The following is a 20,164-nucleotide window of genomic DNA, read 5'->3' on the forward strand; positions in this document are numbered from 1 at the left end:
AAGGGTATATGTGAAACTTAGTAAATGTAGAATGTAAATGTCTTAACACAATAACTAAGAAAATACCAGGAAGGCTATGTTAACCAGCGTGATGAAAATGTGTCAAACGGTCTATAAAACCAGTGTATGGTGCCCCATGATCGCATTAATGTACAAAGCTATGATTTAATGAAAAGAAAAAGAAAGAAAGAAAAGAAAACTGGGAAAGTTGGGCAACCACGAAAAAAAAAAATGGATGATAGTTACTGTCATCTACTATCGTAAGAGATTGTTGGGATGATAAACTAATAACATGTAAAGTATCTAGGTTATGGTTGGGAACTCAATATTTGGGAGCAACTATTTTTCCCATTGTGTTTTTCTCTGCAGCTTTCCCCATTAATAAACCAGAGAGAGAGGCACAACATGTAATAAAAGTGGTAAGTATTACTCTTACATTTGGATTTCACACATATTTGACATTTCTCTTTTCTGCTTGATTTCTTTGAATGTTTCTCATCTTAATTTTATTATTTACTTATCTATAAACCTAATGTTCTGATATATTTTCACATTATTAAAATGTTAAGACTGGAGAAACATTGTTCTTCTATATTGCCATCTGTCATGTGGGTATCTTATCTAGCTGTCTTCTCCCTCCCTCCCTCCTTATTTTTATACCCTAAATGGTCGGGTCCTTAATACTCAGGCATAGGTTTTTTATTCTGTTTGTATCCCCCATGCCTAATACCCTGAATGGAATATAGTAGATAGCTCAATAAATGATTCACGTATGAATGAACCACAGGATAGTTGCAGTGTACCACCCCGATGAACATGTTGTTATATGGCGTCAATTTGTTTATATATACAATTCTCAGTGCTTTCAGTAAGAGCTTTCTTTAAGAAGACCATTTTTGTTCATAAAACTGAATAGGAATAGTACTGTAATATGTTATTTATAAATGAGATTCTTTAAGTTTATTTAGTGTTTTTCTGATATTTTTAGTGAAAATCTGATATATATTTTATAAAAAGTTATAAACTGATCCAAATACTATTATATATTGTTACATATACTCAATATTTTTATAATTGAAACATCAATTCCATTTTTAGAATTTTTTTCCCCAGTAAAATTATTCTTTTCTTTCATAGGAGTATCAGGAAAATGGCCCATTATTTTCTGAACTTAAATTTTATCAGAGAGCTGCAAAAAAAGACTGTAGTAAGTAAAATTAGCAAAATAAGTACTTTCAGATATGCACTTGCTAAGTGAGTTTTGATATTTTGGTCTTTTCCTGGCCTTCTGGAAAATTCTTTTCAATGGGAAATGTTATTGTAACGTGATACAGTTAACTGTTGTAACATAGAAACAATGTAAGTGGTATACAAATATTGATATATATTTAAGGAATTAAATATTTTATTTTATTGTTTATGAGACAGAGACTTAAGCTGTCGCCCTAGGTAGAGTGCTGTGGCGTCACAGTTCACAGCAACCTCAAATTCTTGGGCTTAAGCAATTCTCTTGCTTCAGCCTCCCAAGTAGCTGGGACTACAGGCACCCACCACAATGCCCAGCTATTTTTTGGTTGTAGTTGCCATTGTTGATTGGCAGGCCTGGGCTGGATTCGAACCCACCAGCTCCGGTGTATGTGGTTGGCTCCCTAGCCACTGAGCTACAGGTGCTGAGCCAGGAATTAAATATTTTAAAGTAAAGGTTATTTATACTACTTTCCATAAAATGTTGTGTTGTTGATCTAAGCTACTGTGAGTAATCTAAGCGTAAAGATAGAATGAAATTATTGCTTTTACAATAATTTGTATAGAAAGGCTATGAGGGAAAGACATTAAAATGGGCAGTAGATGTATGTATAAACAAAAGGAATGATCGTAGAATGGATTAAAGTAAGTATGTAGAAATGATTAAACATTAATACGTTTAAGAAAATTTTAGAAACCTGAATGTTGGCAAATTAATTAGCTGGATAGCAGATGTAAGAAGTACCAGTTAGAGGATTTGAATGTGAAACAAATGTGAGCAGAGATGAGGAAGAATGAAGGCATTTATGAATACTCTAAATACTCTATGACAGACCAGGGCTTAGTAAAGCGTTAAAGAAGTAGACAGGAGTAATGACTAATCAAGGTCCATTACATCATAGTTAGGAAAAAGAATGATGGGTCCGGTCTCAATAATTAACTTTGTTTTCCTTAATAAAGCCTTCTAAGCATTAAGACTGTAGTCTTTACTAACTGCTTAAAGTATGTCAGAGTGACAAATAGAATCCATTAAACTTGATTGTTTATCAGTAGAGCTGTCTTAAACATTAAACATACGTGGTAGAAAAGTAAAAAAATGATTATACTACCTGATTAAGTGGATTTGATTTTTTTGTAAACTAAGTTTAATCAAAACAATTTCTGTGTAACATAATTTCAGAGTAAGACGATTTTTCAGCCCTATTTTTGTTCTTAACAATGGCTTTAGATTTTGAAGTAATAGAGAAGAAAAAGCCATCTCTCTACTAATCCTTTTGTAGTTAACATGTTTTACTTAAAAATTTAGTTAGCATATAAAGTAATGAATTTTTCTCATAATTAGAAACATCTATGTGTGTACATGTTACCAATGTATTTTATAAGACTGTGACTTTTGTTATTACTGATTTAATTTTAAAATTTCCGTATGTGTTTTTTGTTAATTATAGTGAAGACAAAGAGTTTGATGCCATTAGGTAGCTATGATTGATTTATAACATTTTTAAAACTTTAAAGACTTCTAGGAAAGTCTAATTACTATTTTGGTTAGCTAAATAGGTCTTAGTATCTATGTGAAGGTACAAAATATCTTTTTAAATAACATGAATCCTTTTTTTGTTGTTAAATTTGCCTTTGCAGTCAAAAAGTGGATAGAGCTCAAACAACTTGATTATTTAGGAATTCCTATGTTTTATGGATCTGGTCTGACTGAATTCAAGGGAAGGAGGTAAAATGGCATTATAATCAAGTATTCTATTACCATTTCTTATGTGCTGTATGAGTTATCTATTGCTGTGTAATAAACTATCCAAAACATATTGGCTTATGAAAGCAAACTTATAATATCTTAGTTCTGTGTGTCAGGAATCTGCAAGATGCGTATTTGTGTGGTTCTAGCTCAGGATCTCTCATGAAGCCGTGGTTAGCTGTGGTTGGGTGTGATGGTCAGCTCAAGGCTCAACTAGGAAAGGATCTGTTTTCAGAGTCATTTGTAGCAATTAGTAGACCTAAGATCTGCTTCTAAATTTGCTTTTGCAGTTGTTGACAGGCCTTCCTGATCATGTGTGTCTCTGCCTAAGCTACTTGAATATTAAGCATATTAAAAAAAAAAAAAAAAAGGCACGTGGCTTTGCCTAGAGCAAGTATGGAAAGAAAGAGAGAAAGAAAGCTGTGCAGAGAGTGCATCCAAGAAGGAAGTTATGTTTTATTAGAATACAATCTTCATAGTGGGGCATGGGGGAAGAGGGAGAGCAGACAGAGAAGGAGGGAAGGGCTGAGGGAGAGGAAAAGAAGAAAAAAACCAAGAACAAGAAAAGAAAATGGTGACTAATTTTCACATAAATTGGTTTTAATTTTGAGCAAAGTATATTACTTAAACATTAATTTTTAACTCATCGTGTTAATATGTTGTTTAGGATATTGTATCCTTATTTATAAGTGACATATGTTTGTAATTTCTCCTTTATGATAATATATTTTCTCCAACGTTAATATCAGGTGTACCCAGATCAAGTAGAATGATTTTGATGTATTTCTTCTTTTTCTACTGTCTATAAGATTTAGCATGATCTGTTTGAAATTATCTTTTATTTTATTTATAAATACTAGTTGTCTATTTTTTGATACTTAAAAAAAAAATAAGTTAACTGATGACTCCATACTGAATCTCAGAGTCAAAGCATTCTATAATAGACATACTCTTATTTGACAATGTGAATGTTACTTTCTTTGCATTATTATTATTATTGCTTAATATTTTGATGAAGCAATTGTCTGATTCCTTTTCTGAATGTATTTATGTTCGTTTGTTCTTTACAAGGTTTTTGTTTCTAATCCTTATCTTAAACATTGTTATTGTTACTAAATTTTAAGTCTCTTTAATTCTGTGAAGGCAAAAAAATGGAAACCTAATTAACACATGTATATGTAAAAATTAAAATTAAAATAATATAAAAAAAGAATACAATCTTAATTGTAGAAATATCTGTTGAACATCAAATGTGGCTTGTCATCACATTAATAAAGAGTTCATTTTTTAAAATAGGCAATATTATTTTATTTCATAGACGAGAAAGTAGGCTCAGACACCAGTACTTTGTTCAGACTGTATTTGAATGCTGGAAATAAAAACAAAATGAGAAAATAATCTTGAAACAAGGTAAAAGGGGACTGAATGACTGACTGAATCATGGTACATCCATGTCATATATATGCAGCCTATTAAAGGAATCAACTGGAATCAAATAGAGCTATACCAGTTCGTGTAGAAAGATTTCAATGAGAAATCTTGAAAAAAGTAAGATGAATAAAGTGCATATGATGAGATCACATTTTTGTAAAACAAATTTGTGTGTGTGTGTATACACAGATACCGAATGGGGGCTGATACGGGTATCTAAAGGGGATAAAAGAAGGGTGGAGAGTGGCAAATGGAAAGGAAAAGGAAGAAGTGTACTTTAAAACAACATATTTATAGATGTATGGAGGCAGTATAAATATCTTGTAAGATCAAGAAACAAATACAAATAAAATATTCTGTGTAGGCAAGTAATTTGTTTAAGGCCATAACGTGAGAAGATGATGGAGTAAAAATGAATTAAATTCAGGACTATCTAATTTAAAAAGACTATTCTTTTTTCATGATTTAAGACAGTGGGTGGGTAAGTACAGCCTTCTCCTCTACTGGAAAACTAACTGCAAAGTAAATAGTAGTATCTTTCTGTGGAATAGCAGGACATCCATTGTTTATGGTTTAGATTGCACTATACCTGCTTGTTAGGTCAGGAGTATTTTTCCTGATTTCAAATTTGTTAATAGACCGTTTCAAGCATTACTTCTTCAGAAAGATCACGTTTTTAATGTCTCTTTCTTATAGTTACAGATTTATGGTAATGGAAAGACTAGGAATCGATTTACAGAAGATCTCAGAACAGAATGGTACTTTTAAAAAATCCACTATCCTCCAGCTAGGTATCCGAATGGTAAGAAGGAATGACTCCATTTTCCAGTTATTTACTTGTTACAATATACAAATCTTTGCCTTTTGTTGCCTTATCAGAGAATGAAGGTTTATGGCCCTAGAAATGTCAGTTATTGAGAGTACAGGGCATTTTGGTGAAATTGATTACCGTGGGCTCTGTAGGTGATAGAATATGCTGAGTTTGGCACTGCAGACTCAGTTAGGCTTTGGTTCTACAGTTTTATCTTCTTGTTCTCATACAGCTCTGTTTTACGTACCAGAACAAGCTTTCATTGCTGTAAGAATAACCTTTCTTTTGTCAGTTATATTTGTGACAGTGAAAATCATGACAAAATATACTTTTTCCACACTAACCGTGTGATACTATGGGGGTGCTACAAAGTTTTGGGATGGTGGCAAGAACTAGTTGTGGCTATGAATAATATATACTTTGCCAAATAAAAACCAATGAAATCTTAATAGCACCCAGACGCATATTCACACATTTGTTTATATCACATATTTGCCTTATCTTGTTTGTGTTTTGTTTGCTAAAGTCTCATTTTTTTCCATTTTTAATAGAAAGGTGCTATTCATGCCAGGTTAGGATGTGGCAAATAGAACATATTAATTTTTCCATTCATCCATTAATCCAGCCACTCAGCCAGTAAGTGTTTACTGAGCACTAGGTGTATGTGACGTACAAGGCTGAAGGGCTCCAAACATGAAACGAAGGACTTTTCTTATACGGAGAAAGAATGCCTTTCCTGTACTCACAAACACGGCATTTTGTGCTGAGGTCCTCAAGACCTGATTTGAAATTATTGCTTGGGTGAGGAATTGCTGAGTGGATTTCATGATTCTTTCACTGCAGGTCTCTGGTTTTATGCTATATTTTCCCTCTTTGCACAGTGTGGTTTGGCCACTGGGCTATCTGGAGCATAGGCAAAAGTATTTTTGGATCCTGGTTTCCTTCTATCAGAGTTTCAGTTAAAATATTTGATTAATATCTAATGAGGATAATTTTGCTTAACTTTGTCCAGGATGAGCAACTATAGAGGATGTGTTATGATAGAATGGAGTAATTAACTGATGATTGTGAAATATATCACTTTGTCATTGTTAATATAAATAAAATCACATGTTATTCTATATTCAGAATGTTCAAGGTGGTCCTGAGTTCTAATAACAGTATAACCTTATAGTGTATGTTTCTTTTCACAGTTGGACGTACTGGAATATATACATGAAAATGAATATGTTCATGGTGATATAAAAGCAGCAAATCTACTTTTGGGTTACAAAAATCCAGATCGGGTAAATAACATATTTAGCTTTTGCTTTTGGTAAAGGTTCTCAAAGTACCATACTGAAACGTTTAAAAAACAAACTTCTAAAACAGAAGAGTTTACAAATGAGGGCTTAACATGATGAATGTTATAATTTATCTTACCTTTGTTATCTAATCTTAAGCCTTACCCCAAACTAATGAGTAGTTAGGATGAGAAACCGAGAGTCTGAGGGGTTAAATAATGTCAATGGGCATATAGTTTGAGAAATGGCTGAGAAGGAATTTGAATCTTAGAGAAAATATGTATAAACAAATAGCCATCAAAATCCCTTGGTAGTGAGGATTCATTTATGCGGAGGAAAAAGAAAGCTGTCGTATTAGTTCCTTTTTTCCTTCTGTATAACCAATTAAGTTTTAAATAGAGAAGCATTTCCAATAGGACTTTGTGATGGTGGACATGTGTTTGTCCAATGTGGCTATTAAGTACTTGAAATGCAGGTAGTATGATACCAACTGCTAGCGAGTATATGGAGCAATAGGAACTCTCATTCATTTCTGATGGGAATGAGAAATGATACAGCCACTTTGGAAAGACATTTTGGCACTTCTCAGAAGACTAAACTACTCTCACCATACCATCCAGCAGTTGTGCTCCTTGGTATTTACCCAAATGGGTTGAAAACTTACATGCGTACAAAAACCTGCACACAGATGCTTATAGTGGTTTTAGTCATACATGTCAAAACATTGAAGCAACCAAGATGTCCTTCCGTAGGTGAAAGGATAAATAAACTGTGATACATTCTGATAATGGAGTTTTATTTGGGGCTAAAACGACACAAACTATCAAGCCTTGAAAAGACATGGAGGAAACTTAGACGTGTATCACCACATGAAAAAAGACAATTTGAAAAGACTTTACTGACTACATCATTCCAACTGTATGAATTCTGGAAAAGTCAAAACTTTGGAGACAATAAAAAGGTTAATGGTTGCTTGGGTTCTGGTGATAGGGGAGGGCTGAATAGGGGGAGCACAGAGGATTTTTAGGACAGTGAAATGCTCTGTTTGGTACTGTAATGGTGGAAACATGTCAACATACCTTTGTTTACATGCACTGAGTGTACCACACTAACAGCCATAAACTATATACTTGAGGTGATGAGGATGTGTCAATGCAGGTTCATCTATTATAAGAGATGTACCACTCTGGTGAGGAATATGGATAGTGGGGGAGAGCTAGTTGTGTGCTGGAGATGTAGGGGAACTCACGGTACTTTACACTCAGTGTACCTAAATTGCTTTAAATTTACCTAAATTGAACATAAAATTTCTTTTTTTAAAAGTCTATTTAAGAAATATGTCTTATGTTTTTAAATATGAAAACATTAACATTGAGGAACTGAATATTAACTGAACATAGCTGATAGCTACTATCACATCACTGGTTTAAAGAGTTAAGAAATTGAAAAATTAGAAAAAATGTAGTGAAATATTTAACTGATCTCTGCATAGGTAAAGAAATTTCTAAGTAAAAATGCAAGAGAAAAAATATCTTTCTCTTTTAAAATTTTAAGATTTCTTTATACGAAGAAAACTGATAAAATGAAAGGTAAGTGAGAAACTGGGAAATATATTTAGACAAATATTTGAGAATATCTAGCAAGCACTAAAAAAATAAGAAAAGCACAGAATGCTTTCTTAAAGCAATGTTGAAAAGGAATGAACAGACAAAACAGAAGAAATACAGTTGTTCTGAAAACATGAAAAAAATGTCACCTTTGCTAAAAGTGAAAAATGGGATCAAAATAGCAAGGCACTGTTTCTAAAACTCATCAAATTAGAACAGTCTAAAACAACAATCTGATAATACTGAGGGTTATGAAGGTATAGGCATTCGTATAATTCCTGTGGGAATGTAGATTAAATGGGAATATGAGAATGAATTATTAAGTTAATGGACGGGAATTCGGCTGTATATATTAAAAGCCTTTGAAAGTGTACATACTTTTAGGGTTTTGACTGTTGAGACAGAATTTACAAATAGCCACCCTTTTACACGTATAGTTTGATGTGTTTTGACGCGTGTGTATTATGTAAGTGCCACTATCTTAAAAATATAAAACATTTATTTCATCCCCCAAAGTTTCTTCATTTCCCTTTACATTTTCCTTCTCTTGCCTCCAATCTCTGGCAATGATTCTTGCCCCTACATTTTTACATTTTCAGGAATACACATATATAAAGAATCTTCATAAATTGACCACCCAAGTGACTGTAACAAACTCGTCAAGATATGGAGGTGGAAAACATAAGGAACTGGGCCTACAGTACTGACACGTACATGTGGTACATGTCTGGTCTGTGAAAATTAGGTCCACTTTAGGCGGGGGTCAGTGTAGGAGTTCTACTGTATATATATGGAATTATATGTACTCTTCTGTGTCCATCTTCCTGCACTTAGTATAATGCTTTTGAGATTTATCCTTGTATTTCATTAATGGTTTATTCCTTTTTACTGCTGGGAAACTACTATCGTTTTTATTTACCTATTGTATATCTCTGGATTGTTTCCAGTTTTTGACAATTATGAATAAATCTTTATTCCTGTACACTCGTTTCTGGAAGATTGTACATAAATACGTATGTTTTAGTTTCATCTGGGTTAATAAGAGTAGAATTTCTGAGTCATATGGAAGTGTGTGTTTAACTTAAAAACTGTCAAGGTATTTTCTGGAGTGATCTTACCGTTGTACATTTCCATCAACAAGATGTGATAGTTTATTTGGTCCACATCTTGGTTCCAGTAAGTCTTTTAAATTTTAGTTGTTATAGCAGATGTTTAGTAATATCTAGTAATTTAAATTTACATTGATTTATCTCTAATGACTAATGATGCTGAGTTCTCTTTCAGTGTCACACTGTCTTGATTAGTGTAGTCTTAAGGTAGTATGAATCTTGTGGTTTTGTTCTTTTTTTTCTTCAAAATTGTTTTGGCTATTCTGGCTATTTTATAATAACATACAGAATGTTTTAGAATTAGTCTGTCAATTTCTCCCCAAAAATCTGCTAGGATTCTGAGTGAGATTGTGATAAACTATAGATCTATTTGAAGGAATTGATATCCTAAAAATATGAGGTGTTTCGACTAGGTGTCACACTAATTCACCGTACAAAAAATAATCATTTCAATACTCATTTTTCCTTCTTTTATTTTTATTGACTTCACAATGTTTTCTAATTTCCATTGTGATTTTTGTTTTTGACTCTTGGGTTATTTGAGATTATGTTGTTTATTTTCCACATATTGGGTTTTCTCTCTGCTCTTGATTCCTAATTTAATTGTTGTGGTCAGAGAACTACTGTGTATGATTTCAGTACTTTTAAGTTTATTAAGAATTATTTAATGTCTGAAGACGTGATAGGGGCTAATGTGCTGAATGTTTCATGAACATTGAAAGTAATATGTATTCTGCTGTTTGTTTTGGGGTAGAGTGTTTAATTATGTCTATTAGGTCAAGTTGATTGTATTGTTGTAATTTTCTATATCCTTACTGAAAAGAGTCTGGAAACCTCCAACTATAATTAGAGATTTATGTTGTTGTTTTTTAAATCAACTGTCACTGTGTCAGTTTTTGCCACATAAGTATTAGAATTATGTTATTGGTTACTTAAGTGTTTAGGAGTTTTGTGTCTTTTATGAGTTGTCTCATTGTTATGAAATGTGCATCTTTATCTCTGATAATATTTTTCGTTTAAAAATCTACTCTGTCTGATATTAATATGGCTACACCAGCTTTCTTTGTATTACTTTTGCATTGAATATCCTATCCAGTCTTTTATTTTTTTTAATTAATTAATTTATTTTTTTTAGACAGAGTATCACTTTGTCGCCCTTGGTAGAGTGCAGTGTGTCACAGCTCATAGCAACCTCCAACTCTTGGGCTTACACGATTCTTTTGCCTCAGCCTCCCAAGTAGCTGGAACTATAGGTGCCCGCCACAGCGCCCAGTTATTATTTTTTGTTGTTGTTGTTTTTGTTGTTGTTGTCGTCACAGTTGTTTAGCTGGCCTGGCCTGGGCTGGATTCGAACCTGCCACCTTCGGTACATGTGGCTGGTGCTGTAACCACTGTACTATAGGTGCCGAGCTTCCAGTCTTTTATTTTGAATCTGTTTTTGTCTATATGTTTAAGTTAAATTTCCTGGAGATAATATTTTCGTTTTGAAGCCTGTTTTTAAGCTTTGTTAGCATATGTCAGCAGTAGCCTATAGTCTACAATTTATTCCTACTTCCATATAGCAATGTTCTGTGATTCCTACTGAACTCCCCATGAGGATTTTTCCCCCATGGCTGGCCACAGCCAAGCTCAGTGTGAACCCTGGGAATTTATTCTACTTTCTAGGCTCCATCAGTTCTTTGCTCTACCATTTGCCCTACAAAGAAGACTCAAGAGCATTCTCTATGCAGATTTCTGCAGCTCTCTTCTCTGCACTCCACAGTTTCATGCTCTGTTGGAACCCTCTGAACTCTGTTTCTACTCCAGTGTGTAGAACCAATGGAACTCTCTTTCCATTGCTATCAGGAAAAATTACCAGAGTTCCAGCTCTAGGGATGGATTTATCACCAAGCAGTAAGCTGGAGCATTTGTAGGCTTCACGTAATCTTTTTCCATTTTTTTAAGGATCATAATGTCATGCTGTTTAATATCCCAAAACAATGTGTCTTTCGTTTTATCCGGTTTCCTAGTTACATGCAGTGAGAATGTAAATTCAGCTACTGTTACTCAATCATTGTCTAAAACAAAAAGTTTAAAAATTTTTTATTTTGATGAATTTTCTTTTCATGCTTTTTGCTAATATTTAAATCATTTTTTCATTTCCTTGATTTTGAAGAATTTTTTTAGATACGAGTTTTATTAGGCCTTTATTTAGTATGTATTTTGGAAATATTTTCTCCCAGTTTGCCTTTTGTTCTCTATGCTTGTGATGTTTTATTGCCATATAGAAGGTTTAAATTTTTAATATGGTCAAATTTTATCAATCTTTTATTCACCATGGATTTTGAGTCATGGTAAATAAACTTGTTATACAGAAAGGTTTTATAAGAATTTTATTGTGTGGCTTCATTTTTAAATTTAACTCTCACTCATTAGAGTTTAATTTTTTACATGATGGGAAGAACAGACTCAGAGTTTTTTTTTTCCCCTAAGTGATTTTCAGTTCCAACATCATTTGTTTTAAAAACCTATCTTTGCTTGCATAATATTAGAGGTTACTTTTATTAGAAACTAAATTTAGTTATGTATTTGGGTTTATTTCTCAACTTTGTGTTGAACAGCACTGGTTGGTTTATTGATGCATCATTACCAAGCATAAATACTAGTGACTTAATTTTTGACTCTTTATAGTATATTTATCATTTATTTTTTTTAATTTCAATAGATTTAGGGGATGCAAGAGTTATCTGTTACGTGGATGAGTTGTATAATGTGGAAGTTAGGGCTTTCAGTATTCCCATCACCAGAATAGTGTATACAGTACCTGATAGGTAGATTTTGGTATTTCCCCCTCCTCCCACCCTCCCTCTTCTTAGTTTTCAATATCCATTTCACCACTTTAGATACCCCTCATATAGCTCCCACTTGTAAGTGAGGACATGTGGTGTTTGTTTTTCCATTCTTGAGATAACTTTCCTGACAATAATAGTCTTTGGTTCCATCCACATTGCTGCATAAGACATTTCATTTTCATTTCATTTCATTTTCATCTTACATTTTATATTTTCATCCCTGCTTACACACTCCATGGTGTGTACTCCTCCCACCCATTTTCTTTATGTGCTTATCAGTTGATGGGCACTTAGGTTGATTCCATAATTTTGCCTTTGTGAACTGTGCTACCATGACATTGGGTAGGTACAGGTGTCTTTTTTTTTTATATAAAATGACTTCTTTTGCATTGAGTACATATTCAGTAGTAGGATTGCTAGATTGAATGGTAGGTAGGACTAACTTGTAGTTTTTTTGAAGGCTCTTCATACTGTTTTCCATAGAGGTTGTACTAGTTTATAATTTCAGCAACCGTATATAAGCACTCCCTTTTCACCACATCTCCACTGACATTTATTGTTTTTTGACTTTTTAATAATGGTCATTCTGAGATGGGTAGGATGGTATCTCATTGTGGTTTTAGTTTGCATTTCCCTAGTGGTTAATAATGTTGAACATTTTTTCATATGTAACTTAACCATTTATCTATTTTATTTTGAAAAACATCTGTTCATGTCTTTCACTCACTCTATGATGTAGCTGTTAGTTTTTCTTCTTACTGGTTTGAATTCTTTGTAGATTCTGAATATTAGCCCTTTGTCTAATGTATATTTTGAGAATATTTTCTTCTACTCTGTAGGTTGTCTATTTACTGTGTTGACTATTTCTTTTGCTATGCAGAAACTTTTTAAGTTAAGTCATGTTTATTTTCTTTGGAGGTCTTAGTCATAAATTCTTGCCTAAGGCAATGTCTAGGACAGTTTATTATTATTATTTTTTTTTTAGGAGAGTTGTTCCTATGTTTTCTTCAAGAAATTTTATAGTTTCAGCTTTTACATTGAAGTCTTTAATCCATCGTGAGTGAAGTTTTGTATATGGTGAGAGATAGGAATTTTAGTTTCATTCTTCTGTGTGTGGCTATGCAGTTTTTCCAGCACTGTTTACTGAACAGGGCATCCTTTGCCCAGAATGTTTTTTTCCTACTTTGTTGAAAATCAATTGATCATAGCTATATGGCTTTATTTCTGGGTTCTTTATTCTCTATTTTAGCAGTTCTCAACCTGTGGGTCGTGACCCTTTTTTAACAATGAAAATACATTGCGGCATTAGGAAGGTTGAGAACCACTGCTCTATTTCTTCCTCTTACCTGATGGTTCTGGCTAAGACTTGTTTAATACTATGTTTAATAAAAGTGGTAACTGGGCATCCTGTCTTATTCCAGGTTGCAGGGGAATGCATTCAACTTTTCCCCATTTAGTATAATGTTGACTGTGGATTTGTCATATTTGACTTTTACTATTTTGAGGTATGTTCTTTCTGTGCCTGGTTTCTTTCTTTTTTTTTTTTTTTTTACAGTTTTTGGCCGGGGCTGGGTTTGAACCCACCACCTCTGGCATATGGGGCTAGCGCCCTACTCCTTTGAGCCACATGTGCCGCCCATATGCCTAGTTTCATAAGGTTTTTATCATGAAGTATTGCTGGGTTTTACTGATTTTTTTTTTGTATCTGTTGAGATGATCATGTGGTTTTTGTTTTATGTATGTTGAACCATCCTTGCATCCCTGGGTTAAAATCTACTTCATTGTTTTTTTGTTTTGTTTTGTTTAGTATGTTGTTGAATTTCGTTTGCTAGTATTTTTTTTTTTTTTGAGGATTTTTGCATCTGTGTTCATGATGGATATTGCTGTATAGTTTTTTTTTTTATTTTTTTCTCCTTTCCTGGCTTTGGTATAGGGTAATAATGGCTTTGTAGAATGATGTAGAACAGCAGTTTTCAACCTGTGGGTCACAACCCCTTTGGGGATCTCCTGCACATCAGATATTTACATTATGATTCATAACAGTAGCAAAATTACAGTTATGAAGTAGCAACGAAAATAATTTTATGGTTGGGAGTTACCACAACATGAACTGTATTAAAGAGTCACAGTATTAGGAAGGTTGAGAACCACCGATATAGAATAATCCTCCGTATGTTATGGAACAGTTTCGGTAGGTTAGGTACTAGTTCTTTGTAGCTCTGATAGAATTTGGCAGTGAATCTGTCTAGTTGGGGATTTATTTGTTGTTGTTCTTGGGAGTTTTTTAATTACTAATTCAATCTTGTTCCTCATCATTAGTCTGTTCAGGATTTCTGTTTCTTCCTGACTTAAGCTTAGGAGGTTGTGTATTTCCAAAACTATATCTGTATGGCAGTTGTGGTCGGATGGGGCTGTCCAAGTGACAGCCACAGGTGCTGGGTTCATGGGTGCCTGTTCTACCCAGATCCCCAATGGTGGTGAGGGCATGTGGCACCTGCCTGTGGGATACATAGGAGTGCCTGGCCTCCTTGCTCCCTCCTGGGCCCAGCAGGTACAATGGGAAGGTGGCGCAGTGGATTTTACCCCTGATTTGATGCAGTGCTCTGAGGCTAGGGCCTCAAATGGCACTCCTGGGGTTCTGTCCTCTGTTCCTTTCCCATGTGCAGGCACCTTCGCCTTCTTCTGCAGAGTAGGTTGCCTCACTTCCCTCTCCTTCACTTTTGGAACCTTGTGTCACTTCTGTTTATTCTCAGTGTTTTTAGATTATCCATCTAAAGGTGAATACCTATTTGCCACTTTCATTCCTCTCTGTGAGAGCAGTGTGTATAGGCTCTCCAGCATAATGTATTTTAATATTTGGTTGAGCTAGTAGTTCCTCAGAGCTTTTCTTTTCTTATTTTTTTTTTTTTTTTTTTTTTTTGAGACAGAGTCTCATTATGTCGCCCTCAGTAGAGTGCTGTGGCATCACAGCTCACAACAAACCTCTAACTAACTCTTGGGTTTAAGTGATTGTCTTACCTCAGCCTCCCAAGTAGCTGAGACTTCTGGCGCCCGCCACAACAGAGTCTATTTTTGTTGTTGTTGTTGTTGTTGCAGTTGTCATTGTTGTTTAGCAGGCCCTGGTTGGGTTCGAACCCCAGCCTGCCTCCGTGTTATGTGGCTGGCACTGTAACCACTGAGCTACAGGCACCGAGCCCCTCATAGCTTTTCTTTTTCAGTGTTATCCTAACTAGTCATATTGTATTTTTCTAATTTTTGCCCTATTTCATTTTAAAAAGTACTTGTTGGCATTTTAATTTTTTGGTTAAATTTTAAAATTAATTTGAGGGAGATGTGACAACTTCATGATGTATAGATGTTCATTCAACAACAAGGAATGTTTTTGTATTTTATCAGTTTTGCACTTGGTCTTTAGGAATATTTAAAAGTTTTCCTCCTATTTTGCACATTTCTTGTTATATTTATTCCTGATTTTGTTGGTGTTGTCAATGTGGATTTGCTCTACCAAATCTAATTCTAATTGATGTGTATATGAAAATTGTTGATTTCTGTGCATTAATTTTATTATTTTGTATATATTTTTTAAAAATCTGTTTTAAAATATGAGGCTATAAGTTTTTTGGTTACATAATTGCTTTTGTACAGTTTGAGTCAAGTTATTAGTTTGCCCATCCCCCAAATAATGTACATTGTACCTGTTAGGTGTGAATTTACCCATCCCCTCCCACCTACTTGATTTTTTTGAATGTTATTTCCATATATACCTGTGTATTAATTTTATATCCTGTTAATTTACTGAATTCTTTTCTTTGAAGTAGCATAATAATGGTTCTCTTGAGTTTTCTTAGGAAATATGTAAATACATATACAATAGAACCTCCATGACTGACTACCTCTTTACCTTGACCACCTCCTTAAATTGACCTAGTTTTTGTAGCTTGGTCACGCACCAGGTGAACTAAGGTCTAGTTTCTTATGTTAACCATCTCCTTATGTTGACCAGTTTGTTACAGTCCCTTGGGCAGGGAGAGACAGAATAGGTGGTATTGGAAATAATTGAGGCAATCACCCTCTGAAATACCTGCTTGAGGCTGTTGTACAGTTTAACATTTTTTTAATGTAAGTAAGTGCACTCCAACAATAAAAAGCACAGTAAGTATGAAATATTGGTCCGAAAGCAGTCGAGGCAACATAGCAAGACCCCATGTCTACACAAAATAAAAAAATTAACTAGATATGATGGTGTGTGCCTATAGTCCCAGCTACTTGGGAGGTTGAGGTGGAAGACTGCTTCACTCTAAGAGTTTGAGCTTACAGTGAGGTATGATTGTGCCACTGTGCTCCAGCCTGCAGTGACAGCAAGACCTTGTCTCAGAAAAGAAAAACAACAACAAAAACCTTAGCACTGATACTTCAAGGAGAACCTGATGGATTTAAAATATTTAAATATTTATTTATTTAGTCTCTAGGTATCATTTTCTTTTCTTAAATTTCTTGAAAATGCTATTCTGTTGTTGCCTTGCTTTGTATGTTAAAATAAATGTGGGATTTCATACTACTACTTTAAGTCATCTCCATTTTATTAAGAGTTTTAAAAAATTATTTTAGAAGACTAAAGAAAACGCCTCAGTGTAGTATTATATGCAGTAGAGGAAATGTGATTGTCCTCGGTACTGTTTGGGCTGAAAATTGTTTTAAATTTAAAATTAAATTAAAATTTAAAAGTAAATTATTCATTTATATGCCACATAACAATGTTAAGGTCAATGTTGTCTCACATATATAATGGTGGCCCCTGAAGATTATAATGTAGCCGAAAAATTTCTATCTCCTAGTGTCATCATAGTTAGCACAGTCTTGTAGAGCAACACATTACTCAAGTGTTTGTGGTGAAGCTCATGTAAATAAACCTGCACTGCCAGCTGTATGAAAGTTTAATTAAAATGTAGAACACCTAATACTTGATAAATGACTATGTTACTGGTTACTGGTTTATATATTTAGTGTACTTTTTTATCATTGTTTAGAGGGTCCTTACTCCTACTTATTAAAAAACTTAACCATAAAATAGCCTCAATCAGGTCCTTCAAGAGATACTCCAGAAGAAGGCTTTATTAGTTTAAGAGGTGACAGCCTCATGCGTATTATTACGCTTGAGGGACCAGCCCCATGTGTGTTGTTACTCTTGAAGAGCCTTCCAATGGACAAGGTGTTGAGATGGAATAAATGACTATGTTACTGGTTACTGGTTTATATATTTAGTGTACTTTTTTATCATTGTTTAGAGGGTCCTTACTCCTACTTATTAAAAAACTTAACCATAAAATAGCCTCAATCAGGTCCTTCAAGAGATACTCCAGAAGAAGGCTTTATTAGTTTAAGAGGTGACAGCCTCATGCGTATTATTACGCTTGAGGGACCAGCCCCATGTGTGTTGTTACTCTTGAAGAGCCTTCCAATGGACAAGGTGTTGAGATGGAATATGCTGATACTGATGATCTTGACCCTTTGTAGTTGTAGGCCTAGGCTAATTAATATATGTGTTTCTGTCTTGGGGTTTTTTGTTTGTTTGTTTTTTAAGAGGGAGTCTTATTATGTTGCCCTCGGTAGAATGCCGTGGCGTCACTGCTCACAGCAACCTCAAATTCTTGGGCTTAAGCAATTCTCTTGCTTTAGCCTCACAAGTAGCTGGGACTACAGGTGCCCACCACAGTGCCTGGCTATTTTTTGGTGCAGTAGTCATTGAAATTGTTTAGCAGACCTGGGCTGGGTTCAAACCCGCCAGCCCCGGGTGTATGTGGCCGGCACCCTAACCACTGAGCTTCAGACGCGGAGCCTCTGTCTTGGTTTATAACAAATTCAAAAGTAAAAAAAAAAAAAAAAGAATTAAATAGAAAACTTCTATAGAATAAGGATGTAAAGAGAGAAAATATTTCTGTACAGCTGAATAATATGTATTTTAAGCTAAGTATTATTTCAAACAATTAAAAAGTTTTTATAATTATGAAGTTTATAAAGTAAAAGATTACATTAAGCTAAGGTTAATGTATTAATGAAGGAAGAAATTTTAAAAATACTTGGTATAGGCTACGTGTACAGTGTTTATAAGGCCAAAGTAGTGTACAGCTGTGTTCTAGGCCATCATCTTCATTCACCACTCACTCACTCACTGACTCACAACAAATTCTAGTCCTGCAAGCTTCAGTCATGGTAAGTGCCCTATACAAGGGAGCCTTTTTATGCCGCCTTCTACCATTTTTGTACCATACTTTATGTTTAGAAACACAAATATTTACCATTGTTTTCGAGTTGTGTATAATATTTAGTGTAGGCAAACAATGACATGCTATACAGCTTGGTATCCTCAGGACAGTAAGCTGAACCATATAGGTGGCAGGCTGTGCCATCTAGGGTTGTGTAAGTACATTCTCTGATGTTCACACAATGACAAACATTACCTCTCAGACCATATTCCTGGTGTGAAGCAGTACATGACTATATTAAGAAAAATACACTTACAGAAGTGATACATCCTTAGAAAAAATATAACTCAATTTCAAGTAACTTTTTGAACATTTATTGTGTTAGACATTACGCTGTATTCTTTAAAAAAATAATGTCTCTAAACTTGTGCTTTTTTGATAGGTAGGTAGAAATTATCTTCTTGGACTACCTAAGTTTTTAAATTCTCTTCGAAACTTTACTGATTTTGGATTATAATATGGTATTGCATGGAAAGTTAGACCTATGAGTGCTGATCTAGTAGTATTTAGAAAACAAATGTATCTTTGTTGTTTAATTACTAATGACATTACCAAAAATGATACTGAGTGGTGATCTGGATCTCTTTGGCTGTATCTCCCAGTTACTGGTGGAGAAAGCTGAAGCAGTTTAACTAAAATCACAACTTTCATCTCAGTGGTAAGATTCTTGTCACACATCTGGAAGGGCATCCGATCTACCGTATTTCATGCTCTCACTTTTTTTTTTTTCAATCCTTCTCTCAAAACTTTATTGATATTACATATATATCAACACATATTACGTATACTTATATATCAGTATAGATGTGATATATATATTTATGGTCAGTAACTCTAATATTGGTATGTATAATACCTCATTGTATAAAATACAAGCTTTATTTAATCATTTCTCTACAAGCAGTTATTTATGGTATTTCCAACTTTTTGTGAAAAATATCCTCACTCATATTTTGAACTCTTGTGTGATTTTACTTTCTTATGATAAATTTGCAGAAATGAATTTCTCAGCCAAAAACTATATTGTATATCATGCTGTCACTTTCATCCCTGCTCTTATAGGAAGCCTTTCTTGATTCTGATCTATACTGATTCTTCTCCTTTTTCTTATTTCCTCTAGCTCCTTTAGCTTCTAATGTATACTTTAAATTTTTTGTGTATTCAGGTCTCACTTCCCTTGTCTTACACTCTGAAGCAGAATGAACTCTTTTAGGCTAATAGGTAGGTACTCTTCTCTTTCTTTTGTATTTCTCATAGAACATACGCTTCTGTTCCTTTTCTTATAACCCTTCAAGAAATACTCTGTTGATTACTTAAGACATTGAGGTGAGTCTTGGTGCAATATGTGTCATATGACTTAGTGCCAGGAGTACCTTGATTGCAAAGGAGTACCTTTACCCCATCATGCTCCATGTGTTTCTGTTCCAAAGCTGCCTGCTAACTCAGAGTATGGATGGCCCTCACAGCTAGAGAACTGGTCTCTACCTGTGATTTTTTTTTTTTTGCAGTTTTTGGCCGGGGCCGGGTTTGAACCTGCCACCTTCAGTATATGGGGCCGGCGCCCTGCTCCTTTGAGCCACAGGCACCATACTCTGTGATTTTTGAAAACACTTGTCGCAGTGTCTTCTTGTCTACTTGGAGTTGTACTGATCTGAGAGTAAGGCTAGTGGGTTCCAGCTCTGCTTTGGAGCAGAAATGTAGCCAAATCATTTAACCTGTTTGGACTTTGGCTTTCTTGTCTAACTATGGGATTTCTACTAAATGATTTTAAAGGTTCTTTATAGCTGTAAAATTCTGTAATTCTCTGAAAATGTGTTCTCTAAGTACTAATGCTCAT

The 20,164-nt window shown here is 34.4% G+C and overlaps 1 protein-coding gene across 4 annotated transcripts in view; it reads left to right on the forward strand.

Moving 5' to 3' along the window:
• VRK2 (VRK serine/threonine kinase 2) overlaps positions 1-20,164 on the forward strand; it is a 126,868-nt gene that overhangs the window by 25,079 nt on the left and 81,625 nt on the right. For all 4 annotated transcript variants that reach the window (XR_008379450.1, XM_053587546.1, XM_053587544.1 and 1 more), the window contains exons 3-7: positions 370-419; positions 1,138-1,207; positions 2,884-2,971; positions 5,120-5,225; positions 6,428-6,520. Coding sequence is in view for 3 of the 4 variants with exons in the window: in XM_053587546.1 (XP_053443521.1) it covers positions 370-419; positions 1,138-1,207; positions 2,884-2,971; positions 5,120-5,225; positions 6,428-6,520 (407 nt within the window). In the remaining variant the exon portion in view is untranslated. The remainder of the gene's footprint in view (positions 1-369; positions 420-1,137; positions 1,208-2,883; positions 2,972-5,119; positions 5,226-6,427; positions 6,521-20,164) is intronic.

This window comes from Nycticebus coucang, chromosome 4 (genome assembly GCF_027406575.1).
Source record: "Nycticebus coucang isolate mNycCou1 chromosome 4, mNycCou1.pri, whole genome shotgun sequence".
NCBI classification, from domain to species: Eukaryota; Metazoa; Chordata; class Mammalia; order Primates; family Lorisidae; genus Nycticebus; species Nycticebus coucang.